The following is an 18,240-nucleotide window of genomic DNA, read 5'->3' on the forward strand; positions in this document are numbered from 1 at the left end:
TGGGATGTATAAAAGTAAGAAAATGATTGTGGTTGATGTATGACCATGTGATATTGTGTAGTTGAGTTCAACTTAATGATATGAAAGTGTATTTACTTGTCATGGATGCATGTTTTGCGTGAACTAAGTGTCTTGTGTAAATAGGTTCATCGGAACCTATTCTAGAGTGCCAAATACCAATAAATTACCAATTAATTACCAATTACTAGTGTGGCTTCGGGCGATTAGAGTGAAGGGGAATGTTATACATTGTTTTGGAATGCTTGTACTGTGTTTTGGTATGGTTGTGCAATATCATAGTGAACTGTGCGCGTAATCAGACTTGAAACCCTGCAAGTCTCACCCAAGCGGGTCCATCTCGCCTAAGCGAGAGTTGCAGAGTCGCACATTGAGTTCTGGTTCGTGATTTTCGTCTAGGCGACCAAGAAGGGGTTTGAGCGACATGGTCTCTCGCTTAGGCGAGAAGCACTCGCCTAAGCGAGTTCGCGAGGAGAACCTGGAAATTTGAGCGCGATTTCTCACCCAGGCGAGAGGCCTTGGAGTTTTGAGCGATTGACACTCTCGCCTAGGCGAGAATGGCTCACCTAAGCGAGTTTTCAAGGTGTGTTCTTGTGTGTTTTGTTGAATACTCGTCTAGGCGAGGTTTTGTTGTGGTTTTGGGCGAACGGGTGGCTCGCCCAGGCGAGGTGAGCTAGCTTAAGTGAGGCTTAGGGCTTAGCCTGGACGAGGGGTCCCTAGCTTAAGCGAGTTTAAGTGGATTGCTATGTTTTTGATACCTTTGAGAGTGCGTTGGCTGATTTATGCTAAGGATAGGATGTGTTTGCATGTGGTTGGTGTTTGGGCTTGAAGGACTAAGTCCAATAGGGGTCTGGGATGTGCTCGGTGGTTGGACACATGATGGGCATGGAACTGGTTGAGTTCCCGTCGGCTACTATTGGGCGCACGATAGGCAAGGAACTGTGATGTTCCCATTGGCTACTATTGGGCGAGGAGTTCATAGTATGGTGATTGCGTGCGTGTCAGGGTCCAAGTGTGAGACTTGGATGTTTTTACTACAGACGAGGAGTCTGTAGGACAGGACTATGAGCGGGATAGGCTCATAGGGTTGGACCACGAATGAGTCAGTTTCGTGGGAGCACAGGGAAGTTCCAAGACCTAGTTCATGCATATGACTCATGAAGGACTATGAGGTCATGGTTTGGGTGATTTGGAAATTATGAACTTAAATATGTTATTTTGGGTTGGAAAGCATGTTTATTTCACATACATATGTTTATATTTTATTGTGCATAGCTCACCCTTTATGTGTGTGTGTAGCGATGATCAGATAACTTGTTATCCGGGAGTAGATGATGTGACAGGTGGGCCAGGAGATGCTTAGACTCGGAGCGAGGGCTAGCATGGGATATTTTGTAGATATATATGTATACGTTTACTATTTTGTTTTTGAGGATATTATGTAAATCCGGCAAGAGCCGTTGACTTTTATTCCAATTTTTATGAAATCATGGATTCCTAGATTTATGGATTTTATTTGTTAAAGTTTTAAAATTTCCCGTATTTTTGGGAAATAGTTCATAATCAATGTGGAATTTAATGAAGTTTCGAATTTTATTTATTTTATATCAGTAATATTCCTTAGGGATGTTACAGATGGATTCCGGAAGATTGCCCTCCTCGGTGTTATCCAACGAGTTTGGTAGTCTTGGGACAAATACAGACTGCGATTCGTATTGGGGAACTCCACTTGGTGTCATGGATCATGGTTGTGGCAAATTTATTCTCGTGTGTGGACTATTAGGTGGTGGCCTGTAGTCGGAGGGGCGAGTAGACACTCGTGGCAACAAAAATTGATCAATGTAATCATCAAAGGATGCAAAAGCAATAGGCGTCTAGAAGAAGATTCGGAGGTCAAGGATTAAAGGTTGTGGCTTGTGAGTCTTAAGAAAAGCAACACTCTTACCGGGTTTTGGTGAACAGGTAAGGGTTATGCTCTTGCCGGGTTTTGGTGAGCAGGCAAGGGTGGTTGCTTGTAAGTCCTAAGAAAAGTAATGCTCTTACCGGGTTTTGGTGAACATGTAAGGGTTGTTGATTGTCCTTCCCAAGAGGCGTTGAGGCGTAGGAAAGGAAACTGGTTGGTTATGAGAGAATAGTATACTATGTGATGAGACTTGGGAGTATTAGAATTGTTGGAATATTGTATGGTTATTTATTATATTGTGTAGAGTAGTTTTATTCTGTTGAGCTCACCTTATCTGCTTGTATTTGACGATGATCGTGTAATGCGTTACATGAGAGCAGATGATGTTGTAGGTGGTGCTGGTGAAGCATAGATTCAGAGAGGGGCTAGCTTGAAGAAAAGCCTTTATGATGTTTTCTTGTTTTATGAATTTTAAACGTTTTGTAATCATTTATCTTACCAGACTCAGAGTTTGTAATCGACAATCATAGTTTGTGGATTTTGATTTATTACGGTATAATAAATGTTGAAAAGTTTCTCGTGTTTTGGGAAAAGGAATTATTATAAATGTGATTTTATACTTATTCCTATTTTAATTATTTAAATTAGTAATATCCGGCCGGGATATTACACTATTCATGGGTAATTGAAGGCGTTGATTTAAAGGATATATCGCGTTCTTTTGTATGGAATGCAAAACGGGGCAAAGCATTGATTTGTAGGATTTCTCTCATTATAGCATCCCGCTTGCTACATGAGATTTGGGAGTGATTCTCACCACTTTACTAAAATACCCCTATTATTTTATGAGCATTGCACCACCATAAGCGACCCAAAAATAACCCACCGTTGCACCATGTCCATCCTTGACGCTGAAGATACCAATAACAACCACCAACAACAACGTCCAACAGAGGCAGATGCATAGACATCCTTCAACTCTGTTGTAGTGAAATGCTTCAACGCCTAACACAACAACAACTTCCTGCCACAAAAAATGCAATAAAAAATTTGGAATAGGTTCCATAAAAAAAGGAATCGGGTAAAAGAAGCATGCATGAAAAGGGAACCAGTTCCAAATGAAAAGAGAATAGGTTCCAAAATCAAAGTAACTGGTTCCATTGACGTCTTCAATTTTTTTTTTACAATTAATAAATATTATGAATAATTTTATTCATCATCAAAAAAATTTCAAAATTAATTACAACTTATCTAAATATCATTTTATATTACTTTTAACACCAAGGACAATTTTGTAATCTTATATTTTCATCAATTAATTTTTTTTATTAGTCATATCAGTCAAATCCTTTACAAACTTTCACCAAATTCACCCTTAAATCAACTCCAGTATCACCTCTAAATCCCTTAAAAAGAACAACATAAACTTCACTCTCAAATTCACCCAAATCAATCATATCTCTCTCCCTCAAATTATTCCTCCCAAAAGAACACATCCTTAGGGTTTTCAAACATTTTAGAGAGATTTGGGAGGAAGATTAAAACAATTTTATGTTTTTTATTTTGTTCTTTTTATTTTACCTATGGACCAAAAATAATGATACCCATGGATTGTCTTTACCCGTGCACCCTTCATTCGTAGCTAAATCACTCTTTGAGAATCTATTTCCTTTTTTTTTCCTTATCAAATCTACCATCATCCGTAGATAGTTTGGTGGGTAATAATAATTTATCTACAAATTTTATTTCATGTGTAATTATATATGGGTAATTTAGCATTTTCTTTGTAGTGGTGGTGAAATATTTTATTGGACTAGATCCCATGGATTTTCTTCCATATTGAAGTTTTTCCACGTTAAAAAAGTTTTCTGCTTGTTGGTTCCTCTCATATCTACTTTATGCAGTTTATCATTTTCATACTATTAATATAAGGAAGATTCAATATGGGTTTTGCTTCTAATTGTTTATTTAATATTTTTATTATCTTCCTAACATTTTTGTTTGTGTCTAGGGATAAAAATGTGGGTCGGTCTACCTTATTTTGGCTCGCTTTACATTTGATCCGCAAAATGCGAGTCGAGTTGGCCCGCCTTGTATAATAAATGCGAACTAATTTTTTTAGTCCACGATTGTATAACGTTTGATCCACAAGTTTGCGACCTAATATGCAACTCACATTTGAATTTTAATAACTTTGTTTTTATTTAATTAAATTAATAAAAATAATAATTATTGTAAGTTCATTTCGTAATATTCATGATTTTATAATTATAATTTTGTGTACAAGTCAATTGAAAATGGAAATGCCTTGTGACCTCTAACTACACCGACTATTTCGTGCATTCCAGCAACTTGAAGAACGAGAATGGCAACATCATTGCAGAGATTTTCGCCATTCCACAAGATGTCGAAGTCAACCTTGAAGTTTACCTTTTTTTTGAGGGATCACCACCAGAGAAGTCATGGTAACACTTTGTAGTATAATGAGTTCTACTTGGCCAAAAGAACACAATTACTCATTGAGAAACTAAATTAAGAAGTTGTGTAAAGGGAGAAGTGTTAAATTAAAAGTTCAGTTTGTAAGTATTTGCAATATAATATATAAAAAAGTGTACATTAGTATTAGTTCCTCTAGATATTATTTATTTTAGTCCTTACACATGCAAATTCTTTTAATAGTTCATGTACATACACTTTTCATTCTATTTTAGTTTTTATGGTTTATGAACGTCAGAGACTAAAATTATTGGACTATTTACGTATATGTGAAATTGTTTTCATACACATCTTAAGTCAATGCGGGTCAAATGCGGACCACCTGATCATTGGTCTGCATGATTGTAGATTATGTGGGGTGAGTAAGTGGGATATAATACTCAACTCACATCACACATTTTCTTACAAGCATGCGGATTGACCCATATAACTCGTCCCACGTTACCATATTTATTTTTGTGAACATATTGTTACACTCATGGTTGATAAGTTTCGAGTTATAAACTAACTTATTAAATTACACTAACATTTAAATTAGTTAGTAAATGTAAAAATACACAAAAGGTATACCTATATATGTTTTATTATATAAATTGAAATTTTACTTTTCAAACACAAATAAATTTTTATGTAATTATAATTTTAAAATTTTTAAAATAATTAAATTCTTTTTAGTACTTTTATCTATTTATTAAAATTTGCATAATTTTTTTATTTAGACAAGTCATTTTATTTAAATAATTTGATATAATAAACATATTAATCAAATTTAATTTTATTATATTTTAAAAATTAAAATTTTTTATTTATCAATTTAAATTACTATATGACTGAATTTGTTTTTTGTACAATTTTCACACCATATATGCAATCCAAAAATTAATTTAATTTATAATATTAAATTCCAATTATATTTTAATTTCAAGCACATATCAATTTAAAAAGTAACTAAGCAAATATTAAATATGTAATGATTATTTGTCTTTATAATATTCAAATAATAATAATAATGATAATAAGCATTATAATAGATAAAACGAATAAGAATAATAAGTACATTTATAAATTTGAAATGACTATAATATTAAATAAGAAAATATATTAAAATTTAAGGAATAGAAAATAAAAGGAAATTAATTGAACTAAAAAGTGACACATGTATATTTGGTTCGGTCTATAGAGTTAAAAGGTCTACATAAGAAAAATCTCATAAAGTCAAATGTCGAATTGAGTTAGCTTGGGGTTAAAGGGTTGTTTTAGGTTGTGTGAAAAGTCGAGTTGAGTTGGTCTGGGTAAAGATTGAGTAGAGTTGACAAGGTTGAAGGTTGTCAATTGGATCAAAGGTCGAACTAAGTCGACCCGTATTAAAGGTTGAGCTAAGTCAACTCAGGTTGAAGGTCGAGATGAATCAACTTTGATTGAAAGTTGATCGAGTAAGACAGAGTTGACTTAAGAGTAAAGCAGGTGAAACATTCACTTTAGGCCTCTAACAAAAAAAAAAGCCTAAAAAAGTTGTTTTAGAACTAATATTTTTCTATTAATTAATCATAAAATTATGTTTAAGAAAAATGGTCTCAAAAAATATTTTTAGTACTAATATACCTCTATTAAATTAATTATAAAATTATTTTTATAACAAAAAAGGCCTAAAAAAATATTGGTACTAATATAATTCTATTAAATTAATTATAAGTTTATGTTTGAGAATAAAATTTAATTAAATTATTATTAGTGTGTGTAATTTTTATTTGTATTAAAAATGATATTTAATGAGTTAAAACCATTTTTAATAGATTATAATTTTGCTTAGAAAAAAGAGAATGATTAGTTATCTTTATTCTCTTATAATCAATTTTGAATTTATTTTTTTCTTTTATCTCTATGTGATATCAATTATGATTCTATTTTTTTCTTTTATCTTTGTATGCTTTAATTTTAATTCTATTTTATTCTTTTATCTATATGTGACTTTAATTTTGATTATATTTTCTTCTTTTATCTCGATGTGACTTCAATTTTAATTTTATTTTCTTCTATTTTTGCGTGACTTCAATTTTGATTTTATTTTCTTCTTTTATCTCTTTACGATTTCTTATCTACTAATTTCACTCTCGGTCTCTCTTTATTTTCTTCTATCTAGAGTTCTCTTTTGAGGGTTTTGACATATTTCATTTCTTGAATCTCATATTATCTATATGTTTTTATTCTCATGATCATTTATAGTATGTTTTTTCTTTCTATTTGTGTTGATGTTGTTTTTATTCTATTTATTGGATTTGTATTAGGATTATAAATGTGTTTCTATTTCTTAATTTTGTTTAGGGGTCTAACGAAGAAGAACAATATGTTATTAATTATTTTTATTAATGATTAATTTCAAAATAAAATTTTAATTTTTATGAAAAAGTTTACACTTTGAGAAATAAAAAGAAACTTGACACTTCAGGATAGTACAAGTTTACACAAGTGGGTTTACTTTCTTGACAACAAGACCCAAATTTTGTTGTTTTAACTCATTCTTTTTGTATACTTATTTTTAGTAATGTTTTATATATTATAACTTTTTATTTCATATAAAAATATATAGATATGTCAACCAAAAAAATTGAATCTGGCTATTAAAAAACTAGAAGAGAAAAGTTGAGACTTTAATTCCATCACAAAAAGAAGGTGTGAATAAATTTATAAAAATAGATTATAAAAAGGATTTAGAAAATACAATTGGCTCCTTGAATGAACAAGATAATAACAATATAGATATAAGTGAAATCAATAATAGAGAAGAAATAGTTAGTGATGAGGATAAGTGTCATTCTCAAACGATAATGATTAAAAATAATGATAATGATATTTTGACCCACTTTTTTTGACCAACTTTTAACCCACCACTCCAATCCCCCTTACATTATCACATCACCACTAAAAAAATTAAAATAGATAATTGAAGAATGATGGAAGTGGTAGGTTAAAATTGGGTAAAAAAAATGGGTCAAAATATCATTATCCTATAAGTATATAAAAAAATGAATTAACCTTATTATCTATTGGAAAGGAAATGTTAAATAGAATTGATTTTGACAATTTAATAAATAATTTTCTATAAAAAAGAATTCAAAAAATAAATTTTAAATAAAAGACCCCATTTTTAAGTTTGTTTTATGCCTCCCAAACTCTTGAGTTGCTCATAGAGTCACCTTATGCCGATGGTTGATGTGAATTGGTCCAGGCCAAAAGTCAGCTCAAGTTGAAGATTGAACTAAGGAAGTATAGATCAAAGGTCGAGCCAAGTCAACCCAGATCGAAATTAAAGTCAAGTCGTCTTAGATCAAAAGTCAAACTAAGTTCGTTCAAAATGATGGTGAAGACAAATATTTTATAAAATATATTTTGAAATTAATTAAATTCTTATAGTCAAGTTAATCTGAATCGAAACCAGAAAGTCATGCCATATCAAAAATCAAACCGAATTCGTTCAAATTGACGGTGGAAACAAGTATTTTATAAAATATATTTTAAAGTTAATTAAATTCTTAGAGTAGAGTTAAATCTGGTTTAATCCTAATCATAAGAAGAGATTTTGGAAGTCGAGATTATTTAGGGGTAGGTTAGAATTTACACTTCTGTAAGAAAAAAAAAAAACTAAATAAAATAGTTTGTTTCTTATAAAGTTAAAGTTAAAGTCACTTGTATATTAGTTGAAGGTTAAAAAAAAAACTATTTTAAAATTCTTACCTAACACTTTAAAGTAAGTTATAAAGTTTGTCAAACAAGTGAGTAGATAATTTATTGATTTTTACCGAACACGTTCTTAATGTTATGATTTCCTAATCAATGTTGAAAATTTTATTATTATAGAGGAGGAAAGGGAAATTTAAATTCCTCTATGCTTTTTTAGAGATCATTAGAAGTTTATGTAGCATAAAGCCAAGTATAAATATTAAAAAAGAAAATAACCTATTGTTGTAGTACAATGTTTTTTTAAGTAATTCAAATTTAAACCGCTAAAAGGTTGAATTGCGTGAAAACAAAACTATATTTAATTTCAATCATTTAATATAAAATAAAGAAGTGACAGATATCTAATTGTAAAATCTCTAAGCTTCTTTATTAATACTAGCAAAAACAAACGATATGTGTTTGTATTTTTTAATTTTATAAAGAAATTTAAATTAAGATTAATAATATTTATTTTTATAATATATAATTAATTTTTAAAATAGTTGTTAAATAAAATAATTGTTAAAAATAAAAAAGAATTGATAAAATAACGATTAAAAATAAATTATTTATAAAATAATTAATTTTTAAAATAATTATTAAAAATAAAATTGAAAAAATAAAATATGAATACATAAAAGAAAATACTTTTCATTATAAATTATCTAGGTAAACACTCTGTAACCAAAAAATATATACATTTAAAATATAAATTTCAAAACTTTAATGTTAAACACACGCACAAAGCTATTATTAGTTCTTGTTCATGCGGAGAACAAATAACATATGTCAGACACAAGCGTTATCTTACCTCAATCTGCAATCTTCTCATTAGGCTTCCCTCCGACTGGTATATGCCATCTGTAGGTATCTCGGTTTGGACCCAAGAGGGGTTACCTGCAGAAGAGACTATGATGCTCAAGTCAGCAAAAACTCTCAGAAAGTCAAATCTCGTAATTAAGGAAGTAATGAATGCATACCTTTAATTGCTGGAGTCTATACGTATTTATAGATTATTAATTATGTCTAGTCATGTCATGGGCTGGGCCCTGTTTGGGTTGTAGGTGGGCCTGGGTCTTAGGTCAGGCCTCCTAGTTCGATTATCGTGGGCCCTTTGGGACCTTGCTTGGTAGTGCTCTAAATTTGTCAAGTTCTTGCTTGATTATCCTAAGTTATCGGCTTAGGCTAGTTACCCTTTAGCGGCTTAGGCGAGATACTGTTAGTCGTTCATACATGGTGATTATATGCGTCTTTGGAAGCTATGGGGACGGGTTTTACGGCTATAATCAGGCTAAGCCGGCTAGGTGTGGTACACTAATTTCTCAGTCTTTGCCAGTATAATTATAGCGGTAAAAGATGAGAAGTGTGTTTAGCTAGGCCGGCTAAGTGTGGTACGGTTATTAATTACCAATATTAGTCATTAATCAGTGTCTGAAGGCAAAACCAATATGCAGGGGACGTTTTTGAAAATATTAGCAGGGCCAGTTGCAACTTGTTCCTTACTAAATTATGACCTTTGGAGAGACAAAAAGAGATGCTATATTAAAGATTTATATAAAAAATATTATAGTGCTTACAGAATAGATACACCACTGAGATTTCAAATCAAACTGTAGTAATTCACCAAAGCATACTCTCACATTTCTCATGCATCCATTTCATTTTGGCAAAACCAATCTCAGATTACTGTCGTTTATGTCCTTCATTATGAAAATAAAGAAGGGCAAAAATTAATATATTTTCAATGTCAAATGTGAATTAAAATCATTACTTATATGATTAGTAATTGAAAAAGAAAAGGTATAATTGAGATATAATCAAGATTTTATTCACTATAAACTCAAAAAAAAAAAAGTTAGATTCCAATTACTTGATTAAAAGTATATTGACTATCATATATTGCCTTGGATGATCATAAAATTAATTAACTATATCTTATTTCAAATTATCTTTTTTGTTTTTTGATATTTGAATTCTTGAGTACCTTCCAATTTATTGATCAATCAAAGAAAAAAAGATGTTTATTATTTTCTTTAGAGTGTCATAATATTTTGCATATTTTAAATTATTATTAAAACTAAATTTTATTGAATTACAAAAGTATAAATACAGGTAGAAAATAATAAGTAATTAAATATCAAAATTATGACAATCGATAATGATGCAGTTTATCTAAGAATTAATTACAATAGAATAGTGACAGTTAAAAATGTCATAATAATAGAATGATAATAATTTTAGTCCCAAGCGTCGTTTTTTTCTATTGAATTTGTTTTCTAGTAAAAATATTATGTCTGTTTTAATTGACGTTATTTGCCTTTTTTAAATTGTTACTCTATACATAATATAAAATGACGGTTCTTGTGGCGATTAATCTTAAACCGTCATATTATACTATGTGACAGCAACAATTACGATATTTTTGTAAATCGTTACTCAAATAAAAAACGACGGTTAAAAATGACATAAATTACAAAAATAACTGTCGAAAAATATTTACATTTTCTTGTATGATAATTTAACTTTTCTAAAATTTATCATTAGCATTATTTTTTTAATGAGGGAATATTGTCATATAGATGCGTCAAGTTAAGTCAAAAGAATTTAATCAGCAAAAGGTATTAAAAAAAATAGGTCTAATTCATTTTTATATAACTAATTTGCAAGTTATTGATTTTATTTTTAATTAATTATTATATCTCATTATAGGATAAATTCTGAAATTATATTAAAAATAAAAGTTCAATTTATTCCAGAACTAACTTATAAAGCAATGCCTATCTCAACCATATATATATATATATATATATATATATATATATATATATATATATATTATAGATTATTTTAGTTTATCTAAGATCTCCGACAAAAAGCATAAATGAATATTGATATGCACTAAGATTTTCCGACTAATTAATTATGGCTTCCAACCAAGAATGTTTTTTATGCTGTTCAACTAGTAAATATATATATATATATATATATATATATATATATATATATATATATATATATATATATATATATATATATATATTATCCTCTAATCCGATAGCATTACAATTTGCAAGCCATTAACTGAATAATTTGAATAAAATACTGCATTTTGAGTTTTGTATATAAAATATATATAATTAAAATTAATATAATTTTCCATTGATAAAGATACTCCTCCTATCTTTTCTAAAACATGATGAGAATGTAAAGTTCATTTATACTAATTTCTGTAAAATAAAAATTAAACATCAAAATACTAAAAGGATAACTGAAAATAAAATAAGCCCTTACAACCTAATAATGAAAAGATAATTGACCCTTGTTTTTTTGCCAAAAGGGTCGCTGAACATTTACATATAAATCTACTCTTTCGTTACATATTCACAGGCTTAAAGCACTGTGATGTTATGATCAATGGTATATTATAGTTGTTTGCAAAATTCTGAAGCTAGCATGCGCATCTTCATCTTCACAAATGGCAATTGCGATCTCATTTTGCAGATGCCTGTTGTTCCACGTCTTGTGTGCCTTTTGGCATATGTTCCCTACTCTTTCCCCACAACACGCTGTACAGTCCAAGAATCAACACGAATCCTCCAAGAACACTGATCAAACCAATCATTCCATTAATATCAATCGTGGTTTTGGTATAAAGAAAACCAACTTTCTCACCTTTTTAGATTATTGATTATATTCCACCACAAAAAACAACACATGCCAAAGTCTTTTGTGCATGTGCATCAAAACTTAATGCATCAATCAAAATTTATACCTTCCCAAACTGATAATCTCTCCAAAGATAGTTGCAGAGGCCAAAATTGTAATGATAAGAGCCAGTGGTGTTGACATGGCTAGAAACACAGGTCCTTTTTTCTCTATCACCCATGTTTGTAAGTAATATGTCACACCCGTCACCATAATTCCCTGGCATATCACAAATTCAGTGCGATGAGTCATACAATATGTGTAGAGATAAAACTGCATTAACCAAATTAATCATGAAGATTAAGAGAATTACACAGTATATTACTGCCACGAGTCTGATATTCCAACCCAACTTCCATTGCTCAAAGTCCCTTTCTACGGCCAAGGCAATGACCAAAGACTGAATTGAGCTTAAGAAACACTGAATAGTTGTGAAGAGTAGCTTTGAAGGGTACCCTTTTATGATAAAAGCCTGCATATATATGAATAAGATATATATAAATATATATTAAGTAATTAAGAATTATGTGTTGTTCATCACTGAATATAAAAGTATTAAGATTACCTGCAGTACAAGCCATAGCCCGAAAAAAGTGTTGGAGAGGAGCATGATGAAACAACCCTTTATCCATGCACCCGATTGAGCATGACCTTGATGTTGTAGGCCTTTGTGATAATCCAAAAGGTGAAAATGACTTAAGAATTTTAAGGAAGGACCTTTGTAAAAGGCAAGGGTTGCTGCACCACCCAAACATGCCACAATGCCTATGGACTTAGCAATCCCTGAGGTGGTCTTTATTTTCAGACTCTCAATCCTGAAATGCAAAATTCACTTCTTCATTAACACCATGCTATCCACAAAGACCAAGGATTTTATTACGAGGTATCACTGTCGCACATGATCTTTTGTTATTGCATGAAAGTCTTAAATTCCTGTGAACATAGTGTGTTGCTTCGTGAAATCTCAGAACCGCAATTGCAATACAAAAGCGAGTCCCACTCTCTCTAAAAACGGGATATTTTTCTCTTTCCAAGGAATAATTACTTAATCTAGAAGAAAAGGAAAAGAACAATCATCATTAAAATAAATATGTGTAGCAGACCATGTTTTAAAACTTTAGTTTTCACTCTAACATCTTATTTTTCCTCGTAAAGCAAATCTCTCAATTAATTAAACTAAATATGAGCATGTAAATTTAGACACGGAAACCTATAATTCTAATCACTGCTGGAAACCAAAAGATACCAAACACACTCCAAAAGTTGAAAAAGAAATGGTGTTACCTAGTAAGTACTTTGACTTTGCCACAACATCTAACAGAACATGTCTTTTCACAAAAAAGAAAAAGTATCTAAGCATAGACGAAACGAGATATAAGTTTAGGGGGGCTAAATATAAAACTTAAAACTTGGAGTTGATTTAAAAAGCATACAACATTAAATTTTAATTAAATGTTTATAAACTTGTGTTAATATATAGAAGAGTGAGAAAACTATTATATAAAAAAAAAAAGATAACTATTCATGCAAGCAATTTTTGTATTTAAACTATATTCGAAGTGAGCAAAACTTATGAACCTCTTCTTCAATTATACAGGATATAAAAGATGCTTCAATCCATCTTATTGGTTTGATGAAAGTTAAAATTGGAATACCCTTTCAACCTCCATGTGTAGAATCAAAAATATCTCACCAATTTCTTCTTAAATATAGCATCCATTAGTGATGAATCTCGAAGTCAAACTTTGTCATTGGTCATGACTAACCTTTCTAATACAGTTACTTTTAAAATTTTCAGAACAACTATTTGAATCCTATAACCTAAGACATGTAGGATTTAGTTTGGTTATTATAGGATCTTAGCAATTAGGTACACAACGCTAAAGGCCAACTCAACCTTCTGATGATACCTACGCACAAACCATAGAAACATTATTAATGCCAAAAAAAAATGAAATATAGCAGGTAAGGGGAATGACTCCAGAGATTTACAGGTTAAAATATAGATGGAATCTGAAATCTGATATGTCTTCTTTTTCAGTGCTTTATCTTTATCTTTTTCTGCTTTTGACGTCAATCGTCAAGCAGGTACCTTCATATGTATTTAAAGTATATACTTGTCAAGTTCTCTTTGTCGTCCAAATGCTACATATCCACTATGATCGCTCACATGAGCACATGCGCTAAATTAATCGATTCACGCTTTCACCACAGAAGAGGAATATGAGTAATCAATTAAAATATTAGGTGCGCTCCGAGTGTAATTCATGCAGATGCAATAAAATCTCAGAACCGGAATCTAAACCACCTTTAAAAGATCACTAGTGGTTGAACAGTGGCCATAATTTTGATTAAGTTTTGTTATTTCTTTGAATTGTTTGGGACCAAGATGTGCTCCAAGTTAGATTTGACTTAAAAGGTGGAAATAGTTAACCATGAATTGAACAAAATGCAAAGCAATATCATGGGTCCAGCATGATCTGATGTAGAACTTTACCTTAGTAGGAGTGCCAAGAAGAAGGTGATAGCTGGAAGACAGTTTGTGGTAGCAGCAGCTAAAGTTGCTGAGGTGTAAATAAGCCCGATACCATATACGTCCAAGCTTAAAGTGATCCTGAAATTTAGGATCACCAACACAACTTTAGTGAAGGGAAAAAGCAAAAGGAAAACGAAAATTTGTGTAGTTCCAGGTATAGTTTGAATCATATACATATAATTAAGATCATGTGAACTTGTAAAGTACAAACTTCAAAGTTCTAAGGTTTCCTACTTTAATGTATTATGTGAATGAATTCAATATTTTGACATACCCAAAGAAAGAAAGGAAGAAAATCTTGCAGAAGGTGGAAAAGGGCATAGGAGGTGCTGTTTTCCTACAGAGAAAATGGGTTGAGTTAGAAACTGAGATTATAATGTGAAAGAAGTTGAGTACATGAAAGAGATGATAAGTGACATTTGTACATACCATTCGAAGAAGAAAGTGAAAGGGGTCAAAAAGATGGTTGCTATGGCCTGTCTATAGAAGACGAAGATGAAATTGTTCATGCCATGATCGAATGCAGCTTTTGAGAGAAGAAACATGGCAGCATAAATGGCTTGTATAAGAATCACAACCAAATATGGATTGTTTCCTTTCATTTTGTTTCTTCTTTTTTTGTGTATGGCTTTGAGTGAGAGTGTGAGATATAATGAAGTGGTGGTGAGTGTTTCAAACCAACACAAACGTGTATATATATATACACACACAGTATCAAAGCTTTGCCTTTTAAGCACAAATAATGAAAGGCATTGCTTGAACGAATGAAAAGGATGTTACCTCTTCTACGCGGACGTGTGTGAGGAAGATGATATGCTGCTTTATCCTTGGGACCACCTTTTTTCTTTATAAGTATTATACTAGAAGATTGCACAACACTTATTTGTTGCAATCAAAAGGAGAAACTAGCTAGTCAAATTAAATTCAAATTTAAATTTTGAGAATGGAAAATATATGATGAAAAGGAAGATTCTGTTTAAAATAGTTCATTAATTAGTTTTTGGTAAAGACTATTTGTCCTCACATTTAATATATGATTATGAAATAAAGCTAATTTTCTATATAATTTCCATGCATTATTCATAGGAACCTTCATGTTTGTTGCCTTTGGCTAATTGTTCGAATATGTTAATGAGGGACCTTCTTTGTTTTCATCACGTGCCTTTTTAAATTTTTTAATTAAAAAACCTGTTTTTTGTGCTTGTGTTAGGGTTAAGGAAAGGAAAAGAGTGAAAGTAACAAAGTTATATTTCATACTTTTTTGCACCACAGAAATTTATATCCTTATCTCTTCACAAAAAGAGGACTGGTGGGGAACTTACATTTTGAAGATTTGTTCGATTAAATACAAAACCACCACTCTTTGGAAGAGTAAACAAGAAATGGAACCTCTCAATATGTATCGTATACAGTTCTTTTAAAATAATATTAAATACTCGTGAATCTTATAAAAGTTAATTTGTCATGTTTTATTTGATTTCCATTTCCAGATGATATATTAAACAATGATTTTATGAGAATCAGAAAAAGTTTTAGCATTTAATCAGAATATATACTAACAAAGATTTTGTAATCTTAATTTTCATTCATAGATGGACATATATACACAATTTAAAAAATAGTGAATTTTATAATAATATTTGAAAATAATAGTAACTATTCTTTTTATATTTATGGTAAAAACTATCTTTTATAGTTTACATTTGATTTAGCTTTTAAAACTATCTGACATGTTAAATTAAATTTGTCATAAAAAAGTACCTTAATATTGTATAGATTTTTTGCATTCTCATCCAATAGCAAATAATCCTATTTTATAAAAAAAAAATTGGTAATAGTTATTATCCACAAATAGTTTTGAAATTCTTCAAAAAGTACTTTCTATATTTAATACGAATAGAATTAAATGACTAGATTGTTAAAATTTAATACCACCAGATGTACATGCATTTTATTTCCTTAACCTTTTACATGCAATTTAATTATTATTTTTCTTTTGAAAAAAATATAAATTTCTATTTAGAAAAAAAATATAAAATAACATTTAAAATTATAGAAATATAAAAATTTTTTTTAGGAAAAAATAGAAATTTTTTATATTTTGTTATAGAAAATTATATAAAAATATCAAATTAAAGATATAAAAAAAATATCAAATTTTTAATTGAAATTTATGAAACTTTTAAAATAGAAAAAGTGTATAACAAAATATAAAAAAGTTCATATTTTTTTTCTAAATAAAAATTTTTCCAAAACAAAATTTCTATATTTCTATAATTTTAAATATTATTTTATATATATTTTCAAAAATTTATATTCTTATTGTAAAATGCATGGGTCTAGTGATAATAATAAAGATATAAAAGAGTCTACTTTTAAGTAACATGACTTTGTTTATACATCATATAATTCGTTCTTTTGGAAACCGAATTCTCACTTTCAATATATATGATTATTCTGCATCGAAAAATTATTCGAAATTTGGTTTTCCAGAACCAAATTTTAAGTTAAATTTTTAAATATTTTGTTGTTGTTGTTTAAATTATTTTAAAAAAAGAAAAAAAATTACAATACTCAAATTTCTTAAAATTAAAAAAGAAAATTAATAATTTTTCTATATTTAAATAAAATTTATTGCTATATTTAAATATATTGTGTTAAAGAGTCTGATACATGAAAAAATTCTATTATTTCATTCAGCAACTATTTGTATGTATTAAAATTTATTGATTAACATTAAATTAAAATATATTATTAAAAACACATCATGAGTATTAAGTATTGTAATTTAAAACAAAATATTTTTTTTTAAATTAAACAAATATTGATTATATACACAAGTACAAATAGTTTATTTAAATGATTGATGCGAGATTCTAGAAAATCATAATAATTGGAAAACAAATAAATGAGGTTAAATAAATATTTTAAATAAAAGATAAAAAAGTATAACAATTATTTAATTAAAAAGATAGCAGATATGGTTAGATATTATGAAATATCCTTAAATATTGTTATATGTGATCATATGTTTTTAGGAAAAGTTAGAGATTATGAGGTGTTATTAGATATTAAGAGATATTTTTATTGTTATAGATATTAATAAGTGGTACTTAATAATTTTAAAAGGATTTATTTAAAAAATTATTTTAAAAGATATAATGGTTTATTAATTATTTATTTTATTTAAAAGATTATGAGAGATATAATGGATTATTAATTTAGAAGATTTTCTAATAAATAAATGATTTGCTAAATAATTATTAATATAATATTAAAGATATCAAAATAGGTTCTAATTCATGAGTAATTCGGATTAGGTTCAAAAAATTTCATTTTTTCTCAAAAGTGGATTGAACTGAACTTGATTCACTTAACCCACAGGTTAAATGAGTTTGAGCTGCAACCTACTATTAACAACACTATTAATTTCTTTTATAATTTTTAAAAAATTAATTATAATTATTACTGCTTCTAATTGTATAGTTTCATAATTTGATATTTTTAATACTATAATGTTGCACAATAATATTTGAATAATTTGAATGTTTAATTTATTTGTTTGTCAAGTTATATAAGTTAATACTTTAATTTTTAACTATTATTTTTATAATAATATTTCGAGAAGCAAGTGAACATTTTGATTCCACTGTTATAAAGGATAAATCAAGTAAATTCACTCACATGATAATGCAATAAATATATAAAATAAATTACAAACAAAAATTGTAAATGAGAAACCTACTAATTTACAAACTCGTGGTGGATCGGATCGGGCTACGTAATTTTTGAGTCATCAAGAAGTGAGCTGGGTTGAACTGACTTTTTTCTAACTTAACCCGTAGTGAACCAACCTGTATGAGCC

General features: G+C 29.3%; 1 protein-coding gene across 1 annotated transcript; it reads right to left on the reverse strand.

Annotated features, from left to right (window-relative positions):
- Positions 1–11,388: 11,388 nt before the first annotated feature.
- LOC114162287 (WAT1-related protein At5g64700-like) lies at positions 11,389–15,075 on the reverse strand. The gene is made up of 7 exons (XM_028046118.1): positions 14,805–15,075; positions 14,650–14,712; positions 14,337–14,453; positions 12,405–12,654; positions 12,153–12,311; positions 11,907–12,058; positions 11,389–11,739 (listed from the first exon to the last, which is right to left on the reverse strand). Exons 1-7 carry the CDS (start codon positions 14,975–14,977, stop codon positions 11,625–11,627), a joined length of 1,029 nt encoding a protein of 342 aa, XP_027901919.1. The 5' UTR covers positions 14,978–15,075; the 3' UTR covers positions 11,389–11,624.
- Positions 15,076–18,240: the final 3,165 nt, after the last annotated feature.

The sequence above is a fragment of the Vigna unguiculata genome, chromosome 9 (assembly GCF_004118075.2).
Source record: "Vigna unguiculata cultivar IT97K-499-35 chromosome 9, ASM411807v1, whole genome shotgun sequence".
Classification (NCBI taxonomy): domain Eukaryota; kingdom Viridiplantae; phylum Streptophyta; class Magnoliopsida; order Fabales; family Fabaceae; genus Vigna; species Vigna unguiculata.